The following is a 25,136-nucleotide window of genomic DNA, read 5'->3' as shown; positions in this document are numbered from 1 at the left end:
CATTTGCTGACAACGTACCTATGGAAGTCCTTCTTGTTGCTCTGTAATCCCCTGGAGTTTCAGCTCCAGCTGAACTTTCCTAACGTGCCCTCTGCCTGCCTGTATCCCTCCTGGGTATCCCATACCTCTTTTCACCTTCTGCACACAGTCCTTTTTTCATGTTTGAGCTCCATCAGGACTTCCCCAATAAACAGTGAAGCAAAGCTGGTGACCTGTTGTGCCTGCTTGGTTTCCTGCACATCAGCATGCCCTGTCTCTGCAATTTGAAGAGGTTGTCCTGGAAGATCAGCTAAGCTTACCTGGGCTTATTCACCCTTCAGAGCATTCTCCCATGGGATCCTGCTTTTTGGTTCCCTGGAAAGTTTTGAGTCTGTTATCCTGAATTCTGATGTCTTGATTCTGCTACTCACATCCCTTGGGATCTTAAGCTCTAACATCTCAGAGTCATTGCAGCCAAGACCACATCCCTCCCTCAACCAGCTCTTTGCTAGTAGCAGATCCAGGAAAGCACCTCTCCTAGGCACTGGATGAGCCACCTATTTCAAAATATCATCATAATGTACTCCAGAAATCTCCAATTAGTTGTGTTCCACCATGTTGCCCTTCTAGCAGGTATCAGGGTGTCAGACTAGATTCAAGGAGTTTTGTATATTATTCATTAAGTGCATATATTCTAATGCTTACATCATTTTCATACCTTTTCTTAGCACTATCTCCAGTTTTAAGCATTTCTCTCGTTGTCTTTGATACCAAAAACAGCCACAGAACTTTGCAGACACACCAGTACTATATCCAGATGGAATATGATTTGCCTATTCCTGTCCAATTTTCCACTATTTATACAGTCAAGGGTAATTTGGCTGCTGAATCATATAGAAAGCTCACGATAATGCGACTTAACTCCTAAATATTTTCTAGATATTTCGCTGCTTCTCAGAATAGAATCCTGCACCATTCCTAGAAAAACAGCTTTACATTTTCCCATAATAAAGTACACAGCTTGCTTGTATACAACTTACTATGGAATACAGATTTATCCCTTATTTGCCCATCTCCAATATTGATAGCTCCTGCCAACCCTCAGAAATTACTATTTTAACATAAGTATTAAACAGAAGGCCCAGAGGCAAAAACAACAGAATCCTATTAGAAACCATTCAGGTCAATGACAATAATTTTCTGCTATGCCTGTTTTGAAAACCAATGTAATGGGTAACATGTTGTTCTAGTCTCTTTTTTAATGTCAAAATACCTCACTGTACCAAGTCAATTCTCTTGCAGAAGTTTATGCATATTACACTTCATTTGCTCAAAAAAACCCCGTAAGCTCACTAACAGGATACAGTGACTTATCATGATAATGGACATGACGGATTTGCCTTCACTTAATCTTTAAAAACAACAGACATCTAGCCACATATCCTACAGGAATGGCATGCTAGCCAAGAAGATGAAGAGGGAACAGTCTGTATCCAACAAGGCAGACAGCCTGAAAAGCAGGTATCTAGAGCTCTGAGAGAGTGGCTTCGGGATACTCAGACACAAGAGGTTAAGACGACCTTGATGATGACCAAGACAAGCAAAACTATTACTAACTGAAGACTAAGAAAAGCAAAATAGATACAATCCTGAGAAATTAGATGAACCCGAGTTGGAAACTCCACCCATGATGGTCTTGTATATACAAGTTCACCCGATTTCAGGTTCATTCTGGCGTTAATATTTATGATGTGCAGTTCTTCTAGAACCTGAAAGTGGAGACGGATTTTATTTTCTCAAGCAGCAACAAACATCTTCCAGTATTTCTCCTCCTTCCCTGGAACAGCCTTATTTACTATTTGTAATACAGCAGTCCTGAGGAACCCCACATAATCAAAAGAATAATCAGAAATCAAGACAAGTGTATAGCACAATATGACAGCGGGGTAATTTTAATAATGGACTGACCGCAGAGGTGAATTACACAAATAGAATAGATGTTAAGCCATACAAATGAAGTAAATGAGATACAGAGAAACATTAAGATTTCCACAGACATAGCTATTGTAAAGGCAGTTCTTTTCAGTGTGATTACAGAACTGTCTGAAATAGGAAGAAGTAAAGGAGAGATTATTAATATTAATCATTGGAGAATATTTGACTGAATTTTCAGAGAAAGCTGGTACATTAAGCAGACCTTCAAATCAGAATCTGCCTCTTAAATAAGCTCGGTTTTTTTAAGATAAAAAAGGCACCTACGTCTCCACCAGACACAGCAGTTTGACATAAAGTCTCAAATCCTTTCGCACTTAGAGAAAAAACAGACAGCACAGTTCTGGCATAAAACAACTAATTTAATAAAGCCTCTACTCGCTCTCGATTAAACTTTGGTCTACAGACAAAGTCTCGTCAACTAAGAGACCTGAACATCAAAGACTCAATTATTTACAATCCATACTACAGCAGCTTCCAGACTCCATGGTTAGGATCAGAGTGGCAGGATGCCAGACGACACAGAAAGACTTGCCTCATCCCAGCAAGCTCACTAAAGATAAACTATAAGAATAAAGCAGGTGAGTTCACACAGTGCATATACAGCACATTAATCACACACCTTTAAACCATCTATCTGTTTTACATGTTTCAGAGTAGAAGAGTACATAAAGAGGAGGTAAACCAAGAGGCAAAAGAGCAGAGAAAGGCACAAGCAGCTGCAGAAGCTCAAAGGCAGCATCAAAGAGAACCAATCACCAAGAGCAAGAAGTGTTTAGGTGTACCTGTCTATGTGGAAAGAAAGGAAGGGTCTAGAACAACTCATCCAACCCAACAGTCCCCAAAAACTTGTCCGCAGGACATTCCAGCATTACTTCAAAAGCCAAAGAAAACCTTCTTAAAAGGTGAAGATGGAATAAATTATGAAGATGCTTGTATTACTTGATCACCATTGTTGCTAATGGATTATCCCACGGCAGCAATTTCCACAAAATGTGGTGCTCTGTACTCATACGCATCGCAATGAGTGGTAACAGCTTAGTTGGCTAGGGGAAGGCACTGCTGCTCATCTACCCTTAGCCTATCCCCAAGAAAAAAACCACAAAACCCCCCAGAAAACTTGCAAACCTGCCTTAGAAGAGGTGCTTAAGAGTCTTTTGGAAAGAGGCAAGTATTGGAGGGCTGGGTGGGAAAATCAAGAATTTTAATCAGCGACCAACGGAGTCCTCAGCAGAGGTTCCTGGCCTTACCTTTGTGAACGACAAAGATTGTGAACATCTAGCATCTCAAACAAGCCTAACATCTTGGAAAAAACCCCAACGTTCTTGTGCCCTTGACTACAAGGTTGTAACACAATTAGAGTTTTTCAAGACAGACAATGATGTCTATACACGTGGAATTAAGACAAAGTGACACCATTGGTTTCTGAAGAGGAAACGGCCAATGTAATACACAAGTATCTTATTTACCACATCCTCACCTACTACTTAAGTGACCTCCTTTTTCTTGATCTGTAATAGCTCTGCTTTATCACAATGCCAATCTCTGAAACACAGCTAGCAATAATTAGTTCAGTGCCTACAATTTCCTACTAGTAAACAGAACAGGTGGCATCTTACTCATCTGACATGTTTCAAAAGTTGCATGTTTGATGACTGCCCAGAGCAGGTACTTCTGAAAGCTCAAATACCAGTTATTTGGCTTTATACTGCTCCGTTTTTATTACAACCTTTCAGTGTTTTCTTTATCACCACTACCAGGAATACGACAGACTGCTTTGGTTTCTTAGCAGCATCAGTTTCCCAAGGTTCAGCTTTCAAATACTGAAAAACTTACAGTTACTTAAAATACAGTTATTTTTTGACTAAAATATAATTTTCCAATTTTGATAAATTTATACCTGCTAAAAGGTAAATGAGAACAAATCCTTTTTTTTTTTCCCATGAAATGCCATTAACACATAAGTCATACATAATTATGCTCCCTCCTGCTGTGTCACTTGGTGTTAGAAATCCAGGATAGGATCTGTATTCAAAATAGTATCCATTCTGAAGCAAAAAAACCCTTCACACTTACCAGTCTTCTGTCCTTAATTTGTTTACCAAGTTGTAACCACAATGAATGGATCTGACATCTGAAAATCCTCCGAAGAAAAAGCACAGCACGAGCAGAAGCGGCACAGTTATGTTAACACACTTCAGGCCTAATCAAACTAGGGCTATTTGCATGGACTAATTAAACGCCTGGCTGTAACGACAAGGAGGTAATGATGTTGGCTATAGAGGGAAGGGGGTGGGAGGGTTGTTTGGTTTATTTTTATATCATTCACAGCTTTCATAGAGCAACGTCATGGAGAGGAGCTCTGGGCAAGGAGGCTGTAGCTTTGCTGGAGGGAGCCTGCCGTTCACGACAGCCAGGATGGAGCCGTGCACAAGAGTTGCTCTGCTCTTACCATGCTGGGCTAATAAATGCACAATTATTTCAAAAGCCATAATCACTGCCTCTTCTCAGGGGACATCTGAGCGGGGCCTGAAAAGCTTGTCTTAGCTCAGGAGGCAAAAGAAGGACACCGAACAGAAAACCCTGACAGGACCTTCTAACACTGCAAGCTTATTTTCTAAGCTCCCATCCATCAAGTTCAAGGCAAGAGCAATACAGATAATGTTTTTTTTCAGCAGCAAATTATTAGCAAGCTGTAACTGAAAACACCAGGATGAATAAGCATATGCTAGAGTGAAATATTTCAAACAAGAAAAACGCATATGTATGGCTCTAACAGGAGCTGAGTTGCAACCTCTTTTTTACCCACCTCTGTCAAAACCAAAGGTTGAGGGGGGGGTAAAAGCTAAAACAAGGCTAATATAGGCAAGAGAGAGCTTATCTCCTCCTCCCTTATCTTAGCTCTCGGCCTCTCTCAAACCCGTCCCAGTGAGCACAGCCAAATTACACTCTTGGAGAGCAAAGTCTTCACGTTTCTCCCAGAACAGAAGCATTAACACGAGCTACCGGCTTCCTCGCAGCGAGGCTTAGGGAGACCCGAGTCTCTGAACTGTTTTCAGATGGCAGCTGGAGTGCCACTAACAAGCTGACCTGGTCTGGAGGTGGAACAAGGAACCTGCAAGCTCCAGGAACACACAAACGTTATCTTGGGTAAGTCCAAAGGTCTGTTTAGCCTGATATCCCATCCACCCATGGTTGTTGCAGATGCTTAGAGTGGATAGAACAGTAGCAGCAGGGCAAGCTGCAGTGGTATTTTCCTTGAATACTCTCACAGTTGCCAATTATTTCCTCTTCATGGATTCCCTGAGTCAGAGGTGATGTCTTCAGCAGTAGTAGGTGTCTTGTGGACTTAGCAGCTCTCACTGAGTATTTTTCCTATGAAGGTGTTTGGTCACCCCTCAGTCTACCTATGTACCGCACAAAGAAGTACCTTCTTTGTATTTAATTCCCATTTCATCTGATAGCCCTAGTTCTTGTGGCGTAGGCGATAATCATCGTTTATCCTTTTTTTGTCTTTTCCATGCCACTCAGGATTTCATAGATCTCTATTATATCATTCTGAAATATTTTTTCCACGGGATCATTTTCCTTCTCTCCTCCCTTATTTTTAAAAAGAGCTGAACATGGGTTCAAGCTGTGAAGGCACTGCTGAATTACACAGCAGAATAACAGTATTTCCCAGTTTGGTCTCTATTCCCTTCATTATAATTCCTCACACTGAGTCGGTCTTTTAATAAATATCAAGCATCAAGCCTGTGTTTCTCACAGTTACCAATTATAACTTTAAAATCTTGTTCCTGAGTGGCATTAGCCAACTTGAAGATCATTGTTCTGTAGTAAAATGAGGAAAAATCGTTCTTACGCAATTTGATCTATATCTACACTAATTTTTACCTGCTCCTTCACCACCAACCCAGTATGGTCAAGACCACCTATTCCAGCACAGACTCGCTGGAACACCGCTAATGACTTTCCTCTGTTGTGTAAACTGATCATTTAGTCTTCTAATATCTTTCAATTATTTATGCATGCAAAGCCTTCACTCTTATTCCCACCATCTTTAAAGAGGTTTTGGTGAAGGACCTAATTTTTGGAAATCCAGGTAGAGTTACACGTTTGTCCAATGCTTCAAAGAAAACTACAACCTAGATGCTTCACTGAAACTTCAGCCCATTTCAAGTAGCCAGAGGAAAGGAGTTCCCCTGTCATAAGATGAAAACAAGAACTCTCTATATTCATTCTCACAGAGGGATGTGGTTTCAAACTGTTATCCTAATAAAGACAATTGAGGTCCAACACTTCAGCAAAACACAGCTTTTTCCCCAAGATGTCTGAAAGAAGAAAATACATAAAGTGCTTGTAAAATGTCCACTTCATAAGCTCATACCCAATCTGTTAGATGAGGAGGGTACACACTTTCCTTCACCATGAGCCAGACACTTTAAATTTCAGACTAATATATGAATGCCAGTAAAAAACCCAACTATCCATCTTCTACATGGAAGACACAGCTAGTCCAACACACCATGCTGATCGTTCCAGCTTGGGTTTTCAGCAGCCGAGACAAGCAAATCAATGAACCACACATGGATGAAACGATACATTGGTTGCCTATGCATTCGACCAGTTCTAAAACTCCTGTCCTTGCTTCCAGGATGTTGTACAGACTTTTTATCTTCTTTAATTACCACTGATAGTATTTGAAAATGACAGCCAAAGAAAAGAAGCCATGAACATCATCCTGAAAGACTTGATAAAACTGCAAAAACGAAGAAGAGGTTCAGATGACCAGAAGCTTGAAGGCACTATGAAGCTCTGGGCTTGCTACAAAAGAGGGTAAGATTTCCTGTGCCAAACAGCAGCTCCTCTTCTACTTAAGAAAATAAAATAGTTTACAAGTAATTACATGGCCTCCCAGGCTACCAAAACCACAGAGGTCACTTCTGAAGTGGGAAAAAGGCCCATGCATGAAGGTTATCAACCCCAAACAGTATTATTTTCAAAACCATTTGTCAGTCTAGGGTGCAGGAGAAAAGCTTGGGAAAAAGATATGCTCACCACAATGACAGAAAATTGGAGACACTTTAAGCTATGAAGTTTTAGAAAGAATCAAATGCATTTCTCAGTAACAACTTGGGAACTTCTGTCCAGTAATCAGGATAAACACTAAATACATAGTCCTACTCTTTGCTTTAAGCATCAGTTCTGGGCAGCACGGTGGCCTTAACCCAGTATTTCAATATAAATGGTATTTCAAGGGGAGAAAAGCAGACGGCTGTAGGCTGCGTTTGGTTAGTATTTCATTTTGGTCAATTTTGCCTTTCTGATATCTTTTCACCAAGCAATATAAAATTTAAAAAGAAGTAGCTCTTAGTCCCATCTCAGCCATCCCTTATGTGGATTCCAGTACAATTTTATTTGACCTTTAATTAAATTCCACCTCTACCAGGCAATCGATATCAGCTATTCCCACAGGACAGGTTTTACTCTACATCCCTTTCTCTTTTTATCAAAGTGTACAGAAGCAGATAACACATCCCATGAACAACAAACCATGTCACCACAGTGGCACTAAAGTGCAAGCAGCCCGTCAGCCTGCTACATACACTGAAAAAAAAGACAGTTACAAAACTTGCAGGAGGAGATGCCCAAGATTTGTCCTTGATTTCTCACATCTTTGCTGTGCAATTTAGTTCAGGGAAACTTGAAAGAACAACAATTTAAATGTCTGTTGCCAAATCAATATGATCAACGATTAGGTCATAATTATATAGACAGTTTACCACAGAATAGTCAATATGTAGTTACAGATGCAGGCTAAAAAGGGATTTGGGGGAAAAAAAAATCCTTACATCTAAAGCTATGAAAGAAATGACACGACGGTCTCTTTTATTAAATCTAAACTGAAGTTCAAGGTTTTCTTGCTACAGTTGATGAGACAGACTGCACTAGGTAAGACTTACATGTATTAAAAAAATCTAGTTCCAATTTCAGTTCTGATATTGACTCACTGTGGCCTAGGGAAAGTTGCATATTCTTAGTAACAACCACTTCCTAGCTGTTATTGAGGAAAATAACCACTTCTGCCGCTGCGGTACTGCATATAGTTCCAACAACTCAATGCCCTAAAAGCTATTGTTGCATAAAGACAGTGTCCAGTAAAGTCCTTGCTTTGTAGTTTCTGCATCTACCTAAACAGAATTCATCTCGCCCCCATCTGATACGCCAATATAAAAATTTAGCTTGAGGAAGGAAAAACAGCTTAATTGCTGCTTTGAGGAAACGAAGAAATTGTATCAATAAAATTATAAACAGAGCTAATAAAAAGCAGTCATCAGCCAAAACTACCAGTGAAAAGCTATGGTTTAGCTCATCTTGTTCTTTTGCCAAAGCAACTCTCTCACCTATAAAGCTGCAAATATCATCTCTCTCAAAGAAAGTGCTACAAAAACACACGCGCTCGTTTTCTCTGCGCTTGTAAAACCACACGTTCCGAAGAGGCTTGCTGCAGTAGACTACAAGAACCGATGGTGCCATTTCCCCAGCTCCATTTGCCATCCACTGTAGCTCCAACTAAGGTGCCAACAGCTACTCAACTTTTAATGGTGATTGAGCTTATTGCTCTGGAAAAGTATTTCAGCTTTTAGCTGCTACAGCAGCTTAAAGCTGCATACTCCCTAGGCACAGACATCCCTCACAACTCCAGTGAAGACATGTTGGTCCCAAGGAGCAAGCTCCTGCTACGGAGTGAAGTCAAACGTTTCCTATTACGGCTACAACCCCCTGCGAATGGCACAACCTGGCTTACGACAAGACAAATACACCAGAGAGGAGACAGAAAAAGAATATGACAAAAGAAGAGTGACCACTTGGGTCTTCCTAGAGGTGGGGAAAAGCAGAGACCTGGAAAGGAGAATGGGACCAAGAATCAATGCTGGAAGAAATAGGACTATCTTGCAAAAAGCTACGCCGCATCAAAAACCAGCATGAGCTCAAGGAGTCAGAAGTCAGAGATGAAGAAGGAAACACCTCCTGCCCAAGCCTGCAATGGAGACAAGACTCTTGGTGCGAGATCCAGCTCATGGACGCAAACACCTACACTGAGCTGGGGTTCTCGTCTCCCGTGCCCCGTCAACAGAGCCCAGAGAGCGATGCAGACCCATGGGTGCCTGCTTCGGCATGAGCTGGATCCCTCTCTGGGCTCTGCTGATGACATCTCCACTGGCTGTAAGGCACTCAGTTCACATGGAAACAGCTGAACTGAGATGTCTCAACCCATAAGCTGAACCCACATCTCACCTCAGAGCTGTTAAAGGTGAATCTTATTTATATCAAAGGAAGAAAGGCCCTTCCCACTAATTTCAGAATTTTTAGAGTAGTGCACAATCTATCTTTGGAGGCGAACCAGGCAAAGGTCTTGTAGAAAGAGGGAAAAAGTAGGTAATCATATAATCCAAAACACAGACAGAGGGTGACCAAATTAAGGCGGCACAAACACCCCCAGCTCTGCCAGTTCAAAGCTTCTGAGTACTTGACTTCACAAACTGATGGCCCACGAGGAGGCACAGCGTCCCAGAACACATTAGCTGCAACACATTGCAGAAAGACGTATTTCAAAAGCAAACAGCCTCTGCTCTGCTTAGTACGGCGTTCGCAAAACAGTCACAGGAAAACCACTTCTTGACATCCTTCCATATGAAGGATGAAAATATGAAAATTAAACCTGCCTTTTTTTTTTTTGCACCTACTGCACCCACCATGTTAGTAGAAAATGACTTTTCTTTCAAATCAGTTTAGCGCTGTTGAAAGGCAGTAGATCTCAGTTTACAATATCAATGAGGCAAGCACAGCACAGCCAAGGGAACTATAAGCTGCATCTCACTATTTTACCAGCCCATTTTAATTTGGGCTGGAAAGCAATCTCTGCTGAAAGAAGGAAAAAAGATGGTGCAGGTCCCACGTTAGCTCTCCAGGGCATGGGAGTATCAGTCTAGGATCGCTTGCATCCTTACGGAGCTCAAAGCAATCGCTAATGCTTGATCTTCTGCCCACTTGGAAAGTCAGAATACAACAACAACTAAGGCTATGCTTCTGTAATACACAGGATGGTGTAATACTTTCCGTGCCAGGGAGGAAATTAACCCAGAAAGCTTACTTAGTACATGCCACACCCTTTCTTCATGACATTACCTTTGGATCATCAGCACAGTTTGATCTAGAACCATATAATAACCAGGCCAGTTCATATTCATACAGGTGACCAAGCCATGAATAAAATTCCATCTCCAGTTACAATCCCAGCTGACCACTCAGATCCCATCCTAGCATTAACATTTTAGTGCAGGTCACTGGAGAACTTGTTATGCTTGCCAAATTACACACGCACAGCAGTGAAGCAGCAAAAATGAGAAAAGTATTCCCTTTGGCAGGTGTTCAGCAGTAATTTGCTGAAAATGTACAAAAAAGGCACTGAAATTCATTATTTAGCTTTGACAATGTCATGACCGCTACGGCCATCATCCTTTCCACCAGCGTAGGATAAAATACAGATCAATAGCATTTACAAATATTGCTAAATTTGGTGTAGCTCAAATTTCTGTTATGAATAAACACTACCACCTCGTACACATTTGACAAAGATGTGTCTGGTTCCAGCATTCACCTTGGAAAACCTGAAGTCACATAATATCATATGTGCTGTTGCACATGCACAGAAAAACGTGGGTATGGCTTCCTCATATCTACCTTCCCCAGTCATCTACATTCAGTCACAAATGTGAATATTTTACATGCAGGAGAAAATGCTGCGGAAATACTGAACAGGACAGATAACTGGATAGGCAATCGCTTTCTGTAGCTGCAGGATGAAAAAAGATGAAAAGCTACCCATAACAAGATTAGGATCTGATGAAATGACTTTCACTTCTACATCTTCCAAATAACACACACTTCAGCAGCTAGAAGTTGAGTCTTGCAATAGAAAATAAGCAATGCAAAAGTAACAGGATGCCAACAAAGGCCAGCCAGCTTTGGGGTAAATTTCCTCAAATTCTCCAAGCTGGAAAGATGTTCTCCATACTGAAGGCATTTAGGGGTAAACACTGGGCAACAAACAGGTTTTAATGGCAATCATGGCTTTTGCACCATGGAAGAGTCACATCCAAAGCTGGAAACAAAGAAAATCTGCCTGCTTCTCCAGAAGGTTAGGAACTAGTCTCCAAATCTCTGGGAACAAAAGGAAATTTAGGCAGAATCTCTGTTGTAAATGATCTGGCGCTAAAACAATAGCCAGTTATCTCCCGCCGGGCACCGAAAAAAATCACTGCCTAGTCAGATGTCCTGAGGGATTTGACAGACAAGCTCTGATGGATACCGCCACAGCAATTTGCAGTGTTGCTGCCTCCTGTTACTCACTTCCTTCTCTGCCAGAAGCGGCTGCCTGCACCAGCAGGGATGCAGAACCGGGTAAGTACCCACACACCTCCACTGCCCAAATTACTGCTAGAATAGGAGCTTAAGCCAGCAATTACAGCAGTTTGAGCTGGAGCTGCTAGAGCTTCAAGAGCCTACCTGTCACAGTACCTACTCATTACAGCAAGTCAAGAGGTGAGATATGACTCTCAAATTCTGGCAATTTGTAGCTGGGCAATTTAACAGGCTGGGCTTCCCACAGCCAAAGAAGTAGCATATCTTCTTAAATCACTATCCGTTCTAGATTACATTAATTTGCCACAGGATGAACTCTGGCACCTGAAGGGTGGACGACTATGTTTAGCTGCCTGTTTTGGAAGTGGTAACCTCAAGCAGAGGGTCAAGGTAGATAAAAGGAGAACAGTAACCTCTTAAATTGCCCCAGCATGAATCACTGGAGCTAGTGAGTCAAAGCCCTCGGTTATTTTCGCTAGGACTCAGAAAGCACAATTAAGATACATTAGTGTTAACAAGCAACCATATGTCAATTGAGCCATCTGAACTGTAGGAGAGCATCTTCTTTGCCTATACTAACTGCAAGGTAAAGCATGTTTGCTTAAACCTCTTTCCCCGAGATTCACAGTACACTAGAATTTCCCACAAGCAGGGCCAGTGAAACACATACAAAAGCCAGCTGCGACAGCACAGGCATAAGGTGCCCACTTGTCACCCCATGTAACTTCATTGCGGGTCTGTGCCCTAGAAGTCAAGCAACCAGGCTAAATCTTGGTAGAAGTACAGCACCAGCAGCAGCAAGACTAGACTTACCTGCAGAAATCTAGATCTTCTAACAAAACTCCTGAAGTCTTATTTGGGAAATCTAAAACAGACTTCAACTTTGTTTTCAAAGTGTGACCTTTTCAATGGAGGTTTATTCCTCACTATTGAAATCAAAATTGGGAGTTGCTTAGTTGTCAACCTTCACAATCACTGTACTTCTTGTGGAGAAACTGCAGCTTCTATTAGAAGAACTACTGATACATGAGACCTAATGTATTTAAGAAAAGAATATAACAACCTTTCTAGAAAGCACATCATCTGATAACCACACAAACCCCATTTTTCATGGCTTGCTCTGGTCTGGCGTGTTCAAGAAGAGTGATTTCCAGCTGGGTTTTAAAAGGCATCAGGAGCTCCACATATCAAACCAACTGCTCCTGAAACTGCCAGTGCTTGGGTTTTTTTTTTTTCTTCCTCAGATGGGTTAAGAGGTCTTAAACTGGACACACAATAATCCAGCCCTAAGCAGTTGTTATTTAAAACCCATGTTTAGAACAAAGGCTCTAAAGTAGCTGGATCTATCTGCTTACCACTTGCCAAAAGATCAGTAAGGCTTTTGGGATACCTAAAGGAAATTTCCTTGTGCATAATGAAAACATTTGTGGCAGCGGGAAGCACTGCTGCCTGCTCACCAGCTCAGCAGAAGACACAGCCAATGGTGGAAACACAAAAGGACACTTGGCAAAAGCAATCGATGACAAGCCTAAAAAAAAGGCAGTCTCATGGCATTGCCCGGTATTAGGAGCTGCAATTTCTCCACAAGGAATCAAACGCAGCTGACAATACTCACTTCTGCAAGTTCTGGGCTTCAGCGCATGATGCAAGTGGAAAGTGAGTCTTTTAAGAGACTAGAGACTGATGAGTAGATGTAAAGGGGAACTAGTCTTGGGTAACGGAGCTATTATGGAAATAGTTATTATGTCTGCTGTACACCTGAATACTGTCACATGAATATCAGGTACACAAGATACTCGAATAGCAGAACATCAGGTTCCAGCAATTTTAACCCCTTCTTACTTCGTCATTAACAATGTGATTTATGACCAGATTGAACATCAGACAACACATGATACTGTTAAAATAAAAATTTAAAAATAATTTCTGTGCATTTTTAAATACACTAAGAGAAGCCAGGCTCGATGCTGCCATCCAAGGAGCTGCACAGGCACATAGCCTAAGGGGACCGACCTTTCTGACACCTGCCTTTCCCAACACAGGCAAGTTCTCCTTTGGCCTCTTTCACCAATTAAAAGTCAGATCCTGGCTCAGAGAAGAGGTGCTCAGCCCCTGGAGTTAAGTGGTGAGTCATGGTGGCAGTTAAATATGCCCAGCACCTCTAATGACTCACAGGTCAGGTGAGAGGAGCAAAATGATGGGGAGCAGCAATTCTCATTTGCATGTGTATTTTACACCTTCTTGGTTCATTGTCCTCAGGAAAAGAGCAAAAGCAGCCACAATCAACATTTCAGCTTGATGGGAACAACTCCCAGAGAAAGATGTATTTCTCTAGTGTACAAAATGAAAAAATCTGTCTTATAGTGATTTTTTAGCAGTAATTACAAATCTCCTCCTAAAGAAGGGAAGCTTATCACCAAGTCCACAACCTTGCTTGATAGGCATCCAGAACTGCACTGAAATCTCCTAAGTGGTGTTCTCAGCAGATAAAAATTAAAACTTCTCAGTCGTGTTGCACACTCTCTACAAAACAAAGATCCCCTCTGGCTCTGCTATTCTTTACTCATTCCTTGGCCGACTTATTTCTCAAGCATACCAAAGCACCTCAAGCAAAGACTTCTGTCTGAATAGTCTAAAAAGTGTTTACTACCTCAGTAGGGAGGTGCTACAGAAACATTAAACACCAGCAACACTTTCTCAGGGAATTAATTTCCTTCCTCCACTCACAACAGTTGCTATGAAAGCCTAGCAGTTTCTCTGTTTATCTTTTTTAAAAATCACACTTTTGGTTGGTGAGTTCATGTATGTAAATACAGTCACTTCTACACTTGCGTCCTGTTCACGTATCCATAAAAACCAAAATCTTAACTCACTTTAGGTCAACTCACACAAAAAGGATCTCCTACCACTTTATAAATATAAGTATAAAGGGAGTTCTTCACACCCAAGTCAGCTGCCCAGTTAACCTGGACGCAATTTAAAGCAGCAACCTATCTTAGATGCTCTGAGCCAACCCGTGAAGATCCTGCTCTCTCCACTGACTATAAAGCCACAGTTTCAGAATTACGTATTCGGCAGCAGCTGGCTAGAGCAGTGCCCCACTTCCCCGAGACAGATCACTCCCAGTCCCCTATCATTTCTCTCATACAGGCACTGCTGGGTTTGCAGCTCTGTGATTTACCACGAGGCTGGATTTACCTCAAGACCCTGTATCTGCAAGAAAGCCAGCAGCCAACTCAGAATATCAGCTGGAGTCCAAGGGCCAACACAGTTTGAGGACTAATTTCTTTAGTCAGACTTGCAGTGCTGGTTCCTGGTGAGCAACAGTATATACACCCACGGCAGGCTACGGTCGTACTGTACTGGTTGAAACTAGACAGAATCACATCCTTTTTATCAGATTAACTGGGACCAGAAGCTGCAGTGGGCTGATCAAGACAAAGTATTATAGGAAGAAAATTAAAAATTATGTCAAGAGGAGGATGCCAGATTGATGAGCCCTTCAGTGCTGCGCAATTCAGAACGTATAGGTCAGCACATCACTATCACTGGAAAGACAGCATTGTTCACGGAAGCAGAGCTTAAGTTTAGGACAAAGTAAAGAAATGACTGGACAAAAGGGGAAAAAACTGCATTCACTGTTAGGTGAACTGTAGCCTACACAGATAGATGCTCCACTGGCTTAATCAAAGGTCATGCTCAGAAGGACTTTTTAAAAAGTATCCTGGCTGAAGGTCTTTTTTTCCCATTAGGGAAGAAAAATTGCAAGGCTACCATAATCCCATCCAAAGTAAGGGGTGAGAGACACCAGATCCCAGTTTACTGCTGAATGCAGTGCCCACAATATAAAACAAGTAAAATACTGTCAGTATTCCCCATGTAGCAGGGCCTCTGTTGATGGAAGTAGTGAGGGAGAAGGGCTGAATCCCCACGTACAAAGAGAAATAAATTCAACCTTGAATGTTTACTTCGAGTGTCATTGACCATCTCAAAACAGTACTGCAGTGACACAGTACAACAGCTAAATGCAAGAAGCACAGAAAATAAAAGGTCTGATTCATCTTGAACCCATTTTTCTTGCCTCTAGAATATTTAGGAAGTGCAACTTGAATAACTCCCACATACCTTCATTTACTAAGCATTTAACATGAATTTTACGTTAAAAATATAAACCTTTATTTATCTGCTGGAAAAAACCACACGTTGTTAGTGCAAGTTTTCTCACATTGCTCAATCAGCGTGCTTGCAAGGCAGTACACTGACTTCAGAGTCACTTGGTTTTTGCATGCACTTAAAATTACTTGGTCACACAGTCTGTGTCATAAATAGTTTCCTCAATAATCTGCGGAGCAAAGGACAGGCTACTCAAAAAACAATTTTAGGTCCAATAAAATTAGCTAGACACCTGCAGCAGAAAAAGTATAGAATAACCACCCGACATATGTATAAGGACAGCACTAATTTGAATAGACAACCTGCAAACACCACCCTTCTTCCATAATGAGCTGTGTCCTTCAGTGCTCACAACCAGGGCTCTAGAGCAAAAGAAAAGTAATTCTTTTCCCAACTTGTTCATTATTTTATCTTGATAAAATCCAATTGGAAAGAGCAGCATAGCACTTTTTGTCTGGTCTTTGAATGCCCAGGGAAAAAAAACCAAGGAAAACCAGCAGAAGTGTTTGCTGCCCTCAAGAGGAAAACCAAATGAAATTACACCTTTGTAACACGAAGGTAGACATAAAACTAGGCAAAGACTAGTAGTCCTACTCAGTTTTAAAACCGTTTTCTTTAGTAGATGATAATGGTATCAAGGAAAATCCACTGCACTGAATGACGACAGGGTAGCAAACTAAAACTGTCAGTAGGGATGCTCACCTAGTTTTAACAGCTCCAAAACATCAAATCTCTCATTTTTCTTCTCAGTTTTATACTGCAAAATGCACTGAAAAGTTATGTATTTAATGACCCAAAGCACACATAAATAAATCAGCCTCTGATTTTTCCATTCATCAACTGTAAAATGAGAAGAGCATCTCCTTGTCACACCAAAATACTGCAAGGGTAACTGCATTTGAGATTGCAAGGGGCTCGGAGCTCCTGAGCACTGACGCTCTTGGGGGTGAGTCATCCCTTACGGGAGCTGACGTCTGGCCTCTCTCCAAGGCAGGATCAGTTCCCCTTCCCAGCTAAACGAAATAAATCCCATGGCAATGTGATTCATCACAACTAAAAATCAAGGTGATGAGGCATAAAAGGTAGAAGTCCAGATGGAATGCCAAGAAATTAGAAGCTTAGCATTTCCTACATGAGAAAACAGATAAACCACAGCCCTATCTTCTGCTGGTGCTATGCAGTACACAGAGCAATGCTGCAAGTTGAGCTATAAATATTCTGTGCCTAAATACATATCTGGATAAACACTGTCTTTCAAAAAAACCTTTTGTCTTCCGTATTTTTTCTTACAATAGTTAAAGAACACTTTTAAACAATTACACTAAGGAAAACCAAGATGCTTACTTGACAGCCTCTGCTACATTATTGGAAGTGTGACCTGACAAGGCATCGTGAAGGTTTCTGATGAAGTAATCTCTGTAGTCTTCAGGCAGGGCCATAAATGTTCCACCCATCACAATAAACTCTACTTTATCCACGCTGTGGCCCAACTGCTTCAGCTGTAAAATTAAAAGTACCAGGAAAAAGTTACCAATCAGGGACTAAATCTAAAAGAGTTCTCTGAAAACCCTGACATTCTTACAATGCATTTCCTTCTTTAGTTGTCATATCTTTTATGAAAGACAAACCATTAATACTTTTGTACAGATTTCTTACAACCCCCCCCCAAAAAAACTCAAAAGTTAATTTTTCTACTGCAAGAACACAACACAGATATTGAGCCCAGCACATAGGTTTTCTTGACAAAGCAGAATTATTTGAGCCTAGCATCTTGCTGATGGAGTTACACTGGGTCCAGTTTGAAGCCAGCTTAGATATGGCCAGTAGGAAAAGCTTCCTTGCATCTGCTTCAGAGAACTAACTTTCCTTACAAACTTGTGGGAGAAAAGGACTACAATGAATCCATGGAGAATTTTCCAATGGATTTGGAGATAAACAGGAAACCAGTCAAAGCAGAACAGGATTGAGAAACTCTTCAAATCTTCTAACTCTCCAGCCAAGACCCCCAAAAAATCATTTTGGTAGGAATGCCACTATTTGAGTACTACATTCTCCATGTAAGTAATTATCAAGAACTAGCAACTGTCACAGAAGTACAGTACAATTTTGTTGTAATAGGATCTCCTATTAGTAATCAGGTATTCTTCAGAACAGATAAGATCTTATACAAGGTTCAAAACTTGTCATTTATCTAATAGAAATGACAGTTAGACAATTAGAAGGTCTATAAATAATATTTCCATGGGGATCAAGTCAGGCTAAGGTAGAATTACAGAATCATGAAAAAGCAGAGGTTGGAAGGGACCTCTGGAGATCACCTAGTCCAATCTCTCCTCTCAAAGCAGCATCAGCTACAGCAGTTTGTTCAGCGCTGTGTCCAAACAGGCTTTGAGTGTCTCAAGGCATGGAGACTGCACAACCTCTCTGGGCAACCTGGTCCGGTGCTGGGTCACCCTCAGTTAAAAACTGTTTCCTGATGTTCAAATGGAATCTCTCGTGTTTCAATTTTCTCCCATTGCATCATGTCCTGCTGTGTCACTGGGCACCACTGAGAAGAGCCTGGCTCTGTCTTCTTTACAGCCTACCACCATGTATTATACACATTTTAAGATTCCCCCAAGCCTTCTCTTCCCCAGCTTAAACAGTCTTGGCGCTCTCAGCATCTTTTCAGATGCTCCAGTCCCTTCAACATCTCAGTGGCCTTGTGCTAGACTTGCTCCAGTATGTTCATGTCTGTCTGCTTCTAGGGAGCCCAGAACTGGACACAGCTCTCCAGGTGGAGCCTCAGCAGTGCTGAGGTGAGAGGAAGGATCTCCTCCCTTGATGTGTTGGCAACACTCCTCCTAATGCAGCCCAGGAGGCTGCTGGTCTTTGTGTGAAGGGCACAATGCTGCTCATGGTCAACTTGGTGTCCACCAGTAGCCCCAGGTCCTTTTCTGTCAAGCTGCTTTCCAGTTGGCTGGCCCCCAGCACGTACTGGTGCCTGGGGTTGTTCCTTCCCAGAGGCAAGACTTGGCATTTCCCTCTGTTGAACTTCAAGAGGTTCCTGCCAGCCCATTTCTCCAGCCTGTCCAGGTGTCTCTGAATGGCAGCACAACCCTCTGGTCTATCATCCACTCCTCCCAAATCTGCTTCATCTACAAACTTGCTGACAGTGTGCTGTCCCAACATGCACGCCATTAACACAGAGGTTAAACACTATTGGCCCCAATATTGACAGCTGGGTTTTATCATTAGACTGGCCTCCAGCTGGACTGAGTACTGCTGATCACAACCCTTTCAGCCCACCAGTTCAGGCAATTAAAAGCATTCGCATTATTTTCATCACAACCACAATGCATCCCCCTTGCACTGTAAAAATTTACCTGTTCCACTCTGTGTCTTGTCTGGAGATAGGGGTCATATCTAGCCCGAATGGCCCTCATGGACGTTGGCTAAAAAACACAAGGATGCTGATTTTGTGAACTTTTTTTTTAAAGAACACAGTGAAAAAGAACAAAAGACAACTTTTAGCATTGAAACAGATGCTGAAGTTTTCAAACCCTAATTGACCCTAAAGCCTTCAAAGCCACAACCAAAGAGTCCATCCAACTGTAAATATGAATTTGGCTCCTTAAATTTTTTTTAAATTGTAACAAAACACATTTTCGTCCTGAAATGGTAACATGACGTAAAAAGAATGACACAATTTTTCAAATTTTCAGTGCATTACAACAGGATGAAGAATCTCTGTAGCGAGTCACAAAAAATATTGCAAAAAACACAAATTGAAATACCACTTTTTCTGTCCCGTTCATTTTAGTTTCTCTTCACTTGCCCAAGTTATCCAAGCAGCGTCCTCTAGAGTTGAGTCTAAACTTCAAATATTCTTTATAAGCTAAACATATTCTTTCAACTGAAATCCCTAACAACTTTTTATATTAGTAGCTGATGTAAGCCTATTAATAATACTCCAAGATAAGGTTTTCAAGTATCTTGTGTATCCCAGATTCATTTGGTATTTCACATCTGTTGTATTAAAAGCTCTAAAGGATGAGGACTCTTTTAATCATGCACAACTCCCACATGCTGTTAGTACTAAACAAATGAATACAACATATCCAAAGCAACACAAATTATAAAGCGGTAACATATACACAGGATTTTCCTACTTTGCACTAAGAGGACAAGCTTCAGGTCACTGAGAAGTAGATAACAGACAAACTCCATACTAAAAGGATGCTGCATCACTGTTTATCAAATTAATCCAGTTTGTATTTTACCTCATTTTGCTACTTTACAGCTGTACCATAGTTATGAGTTGTTTTGTTAAAATCAGTCACAATAATTTAGTCACAATGAGATCTTCTGCTGTTAAACTTTCTCCAGACAACAGGACAGCACTACTTTGGAAATACATATATTTAGTGAGATATCACTGCAGACACAGAGACATAAAACGGCATGAATGTAACTTCAGAAGCATGGACAACTAAATAATGGGCTTTTTTCCAGAGCTTGACCTTTGCTGATCCTCTGGGTCCTGTAGGTTGGACAGGACTGAAAGCAAGTCCAGTTAGGACAGAATGCTCAGGGCTGTGTCCAGTCACTGACTATCAAAACCTCTCTAGATCCCTACTCAAGTGTTTGACAACTGTCACATTAAAACATTCTTTTCTTATATTAAGGCACAATTTTCTGCATTCTAACTCATGTTTGTTGCCTCCCATCTTTCCACTGGGCACCTCTTAGGAGGAGTCTGGCTCTGCTTTCTCTGTACCCTTCCCTTAGAACCATATTAAGCCATGAGTAAAACTGTATGTTTCTGCAGGACTGTTTAGTTAGGAAAACTGATGCAGATTGATAACTGCTGTAGGAATCACAGCTAGCATTCATTTCAACAAACTGCATGCAGCAGTGTCCCACGGGACATGTCACCTTCAGCTGCTCTTACTCACTCATCGCTTTCCACAGCTGGAAATTCAGATTAACAGCTGTTCCCACACCAGCAAGTCATGGGGTACAGCCACAATGCTGCACTTGCCCTGCTCAGAATCACAGGCTGCTCACTCCTGCTCTACAGCTTATTGCATGTATAACAGTATAAACAGCAGCAAGGTAGGGAGAAAGAAACAACTGCTACAGTAATTGAGAAGAATTTCCAGTCCTATAGCTGAGCTGCTTTAGATCTCGAAGTTTATAAAGTCTTCTTTTGTTTTGTATTCTTGCAACATGAGTGAATTTGTAGAAATAGAGAGCAGCTTAACCCAAGTTTATAGAGAGTGCAGACAATGCATTATGGCAGAAAAAAGTAATACCTCATATCCAGTGTAAGACTGTGTTGAATATTCAAAATCAGAATCGGGTCCACCTGGGCAGTATCTGCAAATATAAAAAGACAGAAAATGGGCATCAAACTCATACAATTGCAACAACTTAAATCTGTCTGAGGTATGGGTACACAAGCGGGTGCCGGCTGAGCAGACGCTGCTCTAACTACCCCACCTCTCATCGGAAATGCAGGGGAACGCAAACTCGAGACAGCCTGATCACAGCAACACACCAACCGCTCTCCTGGCATCCAGGAGCTCTCATATAGGCAAAAAAAAAAAAATCCACAAAAGGAAGGCCTTATTAGCTCAAGCACTACGGTACCTTAATGCTGCAATACAGCTTCCAGACTAAAGCTGGCTCATGACTGGTCAGCTGAGAGTACGGGGTAAATGAATGAATTCCAGTGTTTTTGCTTCACCCGATGTAAATATAGGTACAGACCCAAGCGCAGATGCTGAAGACAGCAGTTCTGTGATATCCAGTAACACTGAGAGGAAGCGAGCCTATATATGTTTACAAACGCTAAGTATACAGTGCAAAAGAGTTGTTTCATTTAATTTTAATGAGAATGGGATGTCAAAAAAACCAGTTCAGACCTGTCAAATGACTACAGCCACATAAAACGACTTGGTAAGACTTACTAGAAGCAAAATGTACTGTGAACATATTTCTGGAACACGGCATTATTTTAGGGAGCTGCCATACAGTTTTGGAGTAATAGTTACACACAGATTATTAGATATTAAAAAGTAATTTTACAATCAAACAATTTAACTATTTTCCACCATTCCACCACGAACATCATCTCATTTGATGTAACATATGATTTTTGTTTGGCACAGCAAGACATAAAAGAGAGATACCATCCTGTTACACAATCTACATTTCTTTTCCAGAAATTTATAGAACTTAAATATGTTGATGGTGAGAAAGCTCATTTACATTTGTTTTCTGAACTTAGGAACATGCTATTTAATGAATACAGCATTCTAAGACTACTTCAAAAGAATACAGTCCATTTACTCTGCATAACTGTTTGGCAGTTTGGTATTAAATTACAGTTTCTGCATCTAGAGGCTTGTTTGAAACTCTTATTCTGTGACACAGCAAGACAGACTTGTGGCTCTCACAGCATGACTGCTAGCCAGGAAAGGAATGGTACACAGCAGATAGTAATTAAAAGGAATATAAATTTATTCTGAAGGGTCCTTAGTTGTTTTTTTTTTTTTGAGAGTTGTGGGATTAATGACCAATCTATAGCCATTCTGTGCTCAAATATGACCTGAGACGGGAGGGTTGACAACCCCTTCTACTTTAGCTGCAGGTGCTGAGCACCTCCAACAGAAAAGGTAATAGAGCAGTCAGCGTATTGTTACTTATGATGCAGATCTCAAATGCACAGACACCAAGATAATGCCGTCTCTATCAAATCAGACACATTTGGTTCACAGTATAATTGATTAGTTTCCTCACTGCCTGCCCTGCAAACTCAACCCAAGTCATCTGTCACCATTATAAAATTAATTACCAAATTACCATGGCCAAATTAATTTGCTGGCAAAAGTTATGCAATCCAATTGAAGACATTTCATATACGTAATTACCTGGAACATCTCAAACAGAATAGCTGCTCATGCGAAAACAAGAACAGAGCCAGCTCACTCTGTTACGCAGCTGGTAGTGAAACACACTGATGTTTCAGGAGTGACAAGGTGGGAAAGAGAAGCAATGGTTTGAAATAGATGAACTGACATTGTTTGAAAAAAAAAAACCCCAAACTGACAAGATTTCAGGTGCACAGACTCTGAAGTCAAGCAGAGGTAACATATTTCAAGGTAAACCCAGCCTGGGTTTCTAAACTCAAATAAAACTCAGAAGCTATTCCCTTAACACCACAAGCTCTTGGCAGCTGGAGGCCTTCCCTTCCATCTGTGCTCTCATTTCATTCCAGAGCCAGGCAGAACCAGACTGTCACACCAGGCAAGTTTTTGCAGACAACACCTGCACCTCCTCAGGTGGGTCTCAGTTCAGCAGTTTTCAAACTTTTCAGATTGAGCCCCTTTTCTTTTCTGTAATAGTCTTCTCCAATCTGCTTACATACCCAGTCATATGCACAAAACACCTGCGCACCCTAACACAGTAATACAACTTACATTTGATCACTAATACATTCTCCCAGTTACTGTAGTCACGAAACTGTACATCTACTAAGGTAAGCAGGGTTTGACCCATGAAAGAAAAAGGTTTCTTCCTTGAAGTAAGACTGAAAACAAGTAGACTCTTTAGCGTAATGTGCAGGCATCAGCAACTTTGCGCTTGTGCAGAAAGGAAGCCTGTCCCCAGTACAATGCTACTGCAGTACTAGATTTATACAGAAATACTGGAAAACAGTCCTCTTAGGTCATCTAAGCTGTCATACTTACACACATATGTTGCCTGTAAAGTTAATGTGTGGACACCTGTGTGGTTTACACATCACAGCCACGACAGCAATCTGTAAGAAGCAGAGTTACAGAAGAGAAAAATTATAGTAATTGCTTCTGAAGTTACTAAAATAAAGTGCATCTTGGAAGGCTATGTATACATGCACATGTATTGGGTTTGCATGGCAAGGTTTTGGTAGCAGGGGGCCTACAAGGGTGGCTTCTGTGAGAAGATGCCAGAAGCTTCCCCCATGTCCAACAGAGCCAATGCCAGCCGGCTCCAAGACAGACCCGCTGCTGGCCAAGGCTGAGCCCGTCAGTGACAGTGGTAGCACCTCTGGGATAACAGATCTAAGAAGGGAAAAAAAGTTGCTGTGGAACAGAAACTGCAGCCGGAGAGAGGAGTGAGCATATGTGAGAGAAACAGCCCTGCAAACCCTCAGGTCAGTGCAGAAGGAGGGGAGGAGGTGCTCCAAGCACCAGAGCAGAGATTCCCCTGCAGCCCGTGGGGAAGACCATGGTGAGGCAGGCTGTCCCCCTGCAGCCCAGGGAGGTCCACGGTGGAGCAGATCTCCACCTGCAGCCTGGGGAGGATGCCACGCTGGAGCAGTTCGTGAAGGACTGCAGCCTGTTGGAGGGACTCACACTGGTGAAGTTCGTGGAGAACTGTCTCCAGTGGCAGGGACCCCACACCAGAGCAGGGGACAAGTGAGGAGTTCTCACCCTGAGGAGGAAGGAGTGGCAGAGACAATGTGTGATGAACTGACTGCAACCCCCATTCCCCATCCCCCTGTGCTGTCGGGGAGGAGGTAGAGAATTTAGGAGTGAAGCTGTGCCCGGGCAGAAGGGAGGGGTGGGGAGAAGGTGTTTTAAGATTTGGTTTTGTTTCTCATTACCCTGCTCTGGTCGATTGGTAATAAATGAAGTTAATTTTCCCCAAGTAGAGCCTATTTTGCCCGTGATGGTAATTAGTGAGTGATCTCTCCCTGTCCTTATCTTGAGCCATGAGCCTTTCCCTATATTTTCTCTCCCCTGACCAGCTGAGGACGGGAGTATTAGCACAGCTTTGGTGGGCACCTGGCATCCAGCCAGGGTCAACCCATCACAGCACACCTGCAAGAGACTATTTAAAGATGTTTTTTGCTTAGTCTGCCACCTAGAATATCTGTGTGTTAACCCTTGAAGGAGATAATGAATATATCAAGAAATAGGAATCCTATTATTTAATATTTTCACAATTCAGAAAAAAATGGCAGTCTACTATAAAGAACCAGGTGTCCTATACCAAATCTGATTAACCACCCTGCCAAAAAGATGCACACTGACATTCAGGTATTCACTAGGACCATCTAATATGTATCTAAAACAGCGCAAGGGTGAGAGTGTGCCACCAAGCATACCAAACACCACCTGGAAGATGAAAATGGGGAGAGATGAAGAGAAACAAAAAGATGTAAACCAAAGAAAATAAACATAGCTTCCTCCCTCCACCTAACTGAGACAAGCCTTTTTCCCCTGGCTGATCTCACAACTACTTTTCATGCACTAAATGCATGCATAACATAAGACACCATCTTCTTTTGTAAAAAGGACCAGAGGGAAGAAGATGCAGACACACCAAGATTTTCTAGTGTCCACTAAGTTGGGGCACCCAACTCAGAATACCTCATTTCCAGTTTTCCGATATCCTGGTTGGAGTAAGAGTTTAATGAGATATTCTATAGCCAGAAAGAAGAAATTAAAGAAATTAAGTGGGGGGGGTTGGGGGTGGGGGTTTTTTTGTGGTTTTGTTTGGGGTTTTTTGGGTGCGCTTTTTTTTTTTTTAAGTTA

The 25,136-nt window shown here is 41.7% G+C and overlaps 1 protein-coding gene across 2 annotated transcripts in view; it reads right to left on the bottom strand.

The window, feature by feature from the left end:
- The window catches only part of ELP3 (elongator acetyltransferase complex subunit 3), a 90,421-nt gene that overhangs the window by 62,137 nt on the left and 3,148 nt on the right, over nucleotides 1–25,136 (bottom strand). For both annotated transcript variants that reach the window (XM_010583163.1, XM_010583164.1), the window contains exons 4-7: nucleotides 23,307–23,377; nucleotides 20,868–20,931; nucleotides 18,936–19,004; nucleotides 16,915–17,069 (exon numbers count right to left, since the gene is read on the bottom strand). In XM_010583163.1, the coding sequence (XP_010581465.1) occupies nucleotides 16,915–17,069; nucleotides 18,936–19,004; nucleotides 20,868–20,931; nucleotides 23,307–23,377 (359 nt within the window). The remainder of the gene's footprint in view (nucleotides 1–16,914; nucleotides 17,070–18,935; nucleotides 19,005–20,867; nucleotides 20,932–23,306; nucleotides 23,378–25,136) is intronic.

The sequence above is a fragment of the Haliaeetus leucocephalus genome, unplaced genomic scaffold (genome assembly GCF_000737465.1).
Source record: "Haliaeetus leucocephalus isolate CR32 unplaced genomic scaffold, Haliaeetus_leucocephalus-4.0 Scaffold871, whole genome shotgun sequence".
Taxonomy (NCBI): domain Eukaryota; kingdom Metazoa; phylum Chordata; class Aves; order Accipitriformes; family Accipitridae; genus Haliaeetus; species Haliaeetus leucocephalus.
The sequence above is the reverse complement of the archived record's forward strand: the minus strand, read 5'-3'. Positions and strand labels throughout refer to the sequence as shown.